The sequence below is a fragment of the Zingiber officinale genome, chromosome 11A (genome assembly GCF_018446385.1).
Source record: "Zingiber officinale cultivar Zhangliang chromosome 11A, Zo_v1.1, whole genome shotgun sequence".
In the NCBI taxonomy this organism is placed as follows: domain Eukaryota; kingdom Viridiplantae; phylum Streptophyta; class Magnoliopsida; order Zingiberales; family Zingiberaceae; genus Zingiber; species Zingiber officinale.
The window spans coordinates 6211089-6216131 of NC_056006.1; the positions used below are offsets into that span (position 1 = coordinate 6211089).

Sequence of the window (5043 nt, forward strand, 5' to 3'; positions counted from 1 at the left end):
AAGGAAATTACAATCAATTTTCAAAATGAATGCATCCTTATGATAAATAAAGCAACAATAACCAGAAGAGTAGTAAAGACAGTTGGATCGAAATCTACCACAATACAACAACAACTACTATATAATAATAACAAGGTTGACTGGACCCATAATTAGTAACAAAAGTTCTATTGCTTTATATAGGAAATTAAGCTTAATTATGAGAATCCTAACTGACACACTGCCTTATAAATTCAACTCCTCGCAAAATCTCTCTCTCATTCCTTCAACTTCAATCACAATCCCTCTAAAATTATAATTAACCTTCAATCTATTGATCTAACCTAGTGGGATAAAATTTTATTGTTACGTTGTTCATTTAATCGATCACAATATTATCATTGTCAATGGCTTCAGTTGCCCCTGAACCTTCTCCTTCCCAATTCAATGGTTTGTGTTCTTGAAATCTCTTTCTCTTGCTCTTGTCACCTCGTGTTCTTACTTAGCAGCTCTAATCTCTAATAGAGAAAGAAGACGACGATTGCCCGATCGAGCAAGTGCGGATGACGATGCTGACGACCGACGACCCATCGCAGCCGTGCTTGACGATCCGAACGTGGATCCTTGGTGCCGTCAGCTGCGTCCTCCTCTCCTTCGTCAACCAGTTCTTCAACTATCGGACCAACCAGATCTCCGTCAACTCCATCTTTGTCCAGATCCTGGCGCTGCCCGTGGGCCGCTGGATGGCCCGCGTCCTCCCTCCGACTATCATCAGGATTCCCCTCCTCGATTGGTCCTTCTCCCTCAACCCCGGCCCCTTCAACATGAAGGAGCACGTCCTCAGTATCATCATTGCCAACTCCGGCACCGGCGGCATTTACGCCGTCCACATCATCACCATCCTCAAGGCCTTCTACCACCGCGGCATCAACGTCATGGCCGCCATCCTTCTCACACAAACCACTCAAGTAATCATCACAAAAACTCTACACCCAAATCTGAAAATTAAAATAAAAAAATGAATTATTTCAAATTAATTTTTGATTTTTTTATTAAAAAATTTTGCTTCAGTTGTTAGGATTTGGATGGGCTGGATTGTTCAGAAAATACTTGGTGGATTCCCCTTACATGTGGTGGCCTGGCACTTTAGTAATAGCATCTTTGTTCAGGTATGTGTATTCTTGGATTCTGAAAGTTCATTTGGGTTAATTCAAAATTTCATTTGATTAAAAAAATGTCAATTTTTTTATTTATTCAATTCAATTTTGATTTTAAATTTCACAAATCGATTAAATAATTTGAAAAATATCAATCGATTATTACATGATTACATGGTAAACGGTGACTAATATTGCTGATCGAATCCATTGATTAATTGACTAATATTTTGTGCAATCTGTAAGTTGCATTGAACGAGCTTTGTGCAATATTACAGAGCACTGAACGAGGAAGAACGGCGGGTAAAGGGCGGCGTGACGCGGCTCCAGTTCTTCCTCATTTGCATGATCTGCAGCTTCTCCTACTACATCGTCCCCAACTACTTCTTCCCGGCCATCAGCTCCATCTCGATCCTCTGCCTCATTTGGAAGGACTCCATCCCCATCCACCAGATCGGCTCCGGCATGCGCGGCCTCGGCGTCGGCGCCATCGGCTTCGACTGGGCCACCGCCTCCATGATCGGCAGCCCCATAGCGGCCCCCACCTATGTGTTCTGCAACGTCCTCGCAGGCTACGTCATCCTCGTCTACATCCTCCTGCCCCTCTGCTACTGGTCCAACCTCTACGACGCCCGCCGCTTCACCTTCCTCTCCTCCCAACTCTTCGAGCGCTCCGGCAAGCCCTACGACCTCAGCCGCGTCCTCGACAACAAGACCTTCACCCTCAACGTCGAGGAGTACGAGAACTACAGCGACATCCGCATCAGCACCTCCTTCGCCATCAACTACGGCATCGGCTTCGCCACCCTCACCGCCACCCTCTGCCACGTCCTCCTCTTCGACGGCCAGTACATGCTCAAGCTGTGGCGGCAGGCGACGTCCAAGGCCAACGAGAAGTTCCTCGACGTGCACGGCCGGATGATGAAGGCCAACTACGCCGCCGTGCCGCAGTGGTGGTTCCACCTCCTCCTCCTCCTCGTCACCGCGCTCTCCATCTACACCGTCGAGGGCTTTGGCCGCGCCCTGCAGCTGCCTTACTGGGGCCTCCTCCTGGCCATGGCCATGGCCTTCTTCTTCACCCTGCCCATCGGGATCATCGCCGCCACCACCAATACGGTATATAATTATAATTATAATTATAATTATAATTTTAATCAAAATTATAACTGCAATTAACCAGGTAGAGGGGTGCATTCTAAATTACAGATAGAATTCCATTTGCTTTTTGATTTTATCTCTACTGCCCACTAATACTTCATTAAAAAAAAAACAAAAAACAGTAGTATTGTGGTGGGGTATTTTAAAACTCAATCTCGTGCTACATAAATCTTAAAATAACATAGTATTGTATTTTGAAAATCAATAATCAATACCATAGTAGTCTATTTTTTGAAAATCATATGATTCGTTTATTAATTAGTTAATTAATTTCGTGCATGAGCAGATGCCTGGGATCACCATAATAACAGAGATAGTGATTGGCTACATAATGCCGGGGAATCCATTGGCGAGTGTGGTGTTCAAAACCTACGGTTGCACGAGTATAGGTCAAGCCATCAACTTTTTGTCCGATTTCAAGCTCGGTTACTACATGAAGATTCCTCCTAGATCCATGTTCATCGCACAGGTAATTAATTTGTTGATTCATGTTACTCCATGATCGATAGAGTCGACTGCTTCGGTGCCTTTTCAGCTCCGGTTCTTATATCTATTGTAACATTATTAAGGAATGGAAGACGCTGTCTGTAGTGGAAGAATAAGAAAAACGAGAGTTTAGAGTTTTTAAATTTTAGGTTTTAGATCCCCACTTATACATTTGCAGTTAGGGTTTGGCCCTTGTGGCCGACAACAAGGAAAGGTGACCATTAAGTATTAATTGCTAGTTACCATCTGGTCGTGTCTAATGGTAATTGCCGATAATTATGGAACTATCGACTGACCGTGCTGAAATGTGCAAGTGTAGTCCCACATGGTTGTGTGAAGGTGGATGTAGGTTCCATCCCTAAGGAGAGGTTGTAAGTAAAGCAAGGATGGAGAAAATTAAATTTGATATCGCTCATCTCAAATGGTCTAGTATTGTCAGCTCCACGATAAGATACTGACAAGTAATTGGGGGGGGGGGGGGGTATTTTTCTTTTGTGCAACAACCCTTTTTATGAGGGAGATCAGAAATCTAAAAAAACATTTTACAGTCTCTGAAAATTGATCTCAAAATCTATTAGAACAATCACTCATACAAGTACCAACTGCGCCTACCCATGAGAACGAGCATGTTTCCATAGTGTATCTATGGAGTGGAGATGTGCTTGGTAAGCAGATATTTAAAAATAAATATTCTCGGTCAAGAATATTCACATAGTGTATGAGTAGAGTAAGATATTGTGGGTTGAAGATGTTCTTATAGTGTAGGGGCAAGAGTTCTTAATCAGGTATGTTTACATATATAGATTTTGAATCACTAAGAGAGGGAAGACCATCAATTACTCAAAACAATTAGATTAATAATAATAATAATAATAATAAAGAAAGAAAGAAAGAATATTAATTTGTTTGTGTTTGATCAGTTAGCGGGTTCGGTGATCGCCAACGTGAGCTACTTCGGCACAGCGTGGTGGTTGCTCTCCGACATCCCCCACATTTGTGAGACCAACTTGCTGCCGAAGGACTCCCCATGGACGTGCCCTAGCGACACTGTGTTCTTCAGCTCCTCTGTTATATGGGGCGTGGTTGGGCCTCGTCGGATGTTCGGCCCCGACTCCATCTACTCCGGCCTTAACTACTTCTTCCTCCTTGGCCTCTTCGCCCCCGCCGCCGTCTACCTCTTCCACCGCCTCTTCCTAGAGAAGAAATGGATTCGGCTCATCAACTTCCCCGTCATCTTCGCAGCCGCCGGCTACATTCCCCTAGTCAAGACCATTAACTTCAACTGTTGGTTCATTGTCGGCTTTGTCTTCAACTATTGGGTGCTCAAGCACCACAAGCAGTGGTGGGGCCGCTATGCCTATGTGCTGTCTGCCGCCCTCGACGCCGGCACAAGCTTCATGGCCGTCATCGCCTTCTTCACCCTCGGGAACTATAATATCAACTCCGTCAATTGGTGGGGAGGCGTCACTGATGACTACTGCCAGCTCGCTAAATGCCCTACCGAGCTCGGTGCCTACATCCCCAAGGGATGTCCTGAACTCGAATGAAATGGTCATGAAATTGACTTTTGTATGTTGTTCCACAATTAGCACTTAAACAAGATTTGTTTGTTCAAAACATCCAAAAACATTTCCTATAATCCCTGAGAAATTGAAGGAAAAGGAAATGATATGAATTTCATTCAATTCATCGATTCATTACAAGATTAACGATTCAAAATCATGTAATTTTACAGTACTCAAGTTAAATTATTACCATCGATATCTATTCAGTTCACCTATGTAGCTCTATCTTGAGCCAGCTAAGTCACCAGGCTAAGTCACCTAAGATAGACTAATTAAGCCAAGCAATAGATTGTATAGCACCAAGCTAGGACTAGAGTTGCTAGCTGATCTGAGCCGATCTGAGATAATCCAAGCCTACACGACTGTCAGATATCGAGTCCTAAATGCCAAATGCCATATGAGTTGCACTCCCGAGCACTTCGTGTTGGAGATAGAAGAAAAGATAATGGAAATTCTGAGAAGATTTAAATTTGCTTCTCTAACTTTTGATCTTTTGTCATTATTTTCATAGATGCATTACATTAATTTATAAAGAAATACTTCATAAATACATTGATTGTATGGAAAATATAAAATACAACTAATTGACTCCTAAGAAACATAAACACAATTAATATTTTATATTAATCAATAAATTATCATTTAACACCCCTCTTAATTTGTAATCTTCGTAATATCCTCGAACCATTAAAGCTTTT

At 42.8% G+C, this 5043-nt stretch overlaps 1 protein-coding gene across 1 annotated transcript; it reads left to right on the plus strand.

The window, feature by feature from the left end:
- Positions 1–542: 542 nt before the first annotated feature.
- On the plus strand, positions 543–4327 carry LOC122032877 (oligopeptide transporter 5-like). The gene is made up of 5 exons (XM_042592191.1): positions 543–947; positions 1051–1148; positions 1415–2252; positions 2581–2763; positions 3701–4327. The coding sequence occupies exons 1-5, from the start codon at positions 543–545 to the stop codon at positions 4325–4327; spliced, it is 2151 nt and encodes a 716-aa protein (XP_042448125.1).
- Positions 4328–5043: the final 716 nt, after the last annotated feature.

Coding starts and splice junctions, on each gene's coding strand:
- LOC122032877 (XM_042592191.1), top strand. CDS start 543: ATGACGATGCTGACGACCGACGACCCATCGCAGCCGTGCTTGACGATC. Junction 948..1,050: donor TTCTCACACAAACCACTCAA/GTAATCATCACA, acceptor ATTTTGCTTCAG/TTGTTAGGATTTGGATGGGC. Junction 2,253..2,580: donor TCGCCGCCACCACCAATACG/GTATATAATTAT, acceptor GTGCATGAGCAG/ATGCCTGGGATCACCATAAT.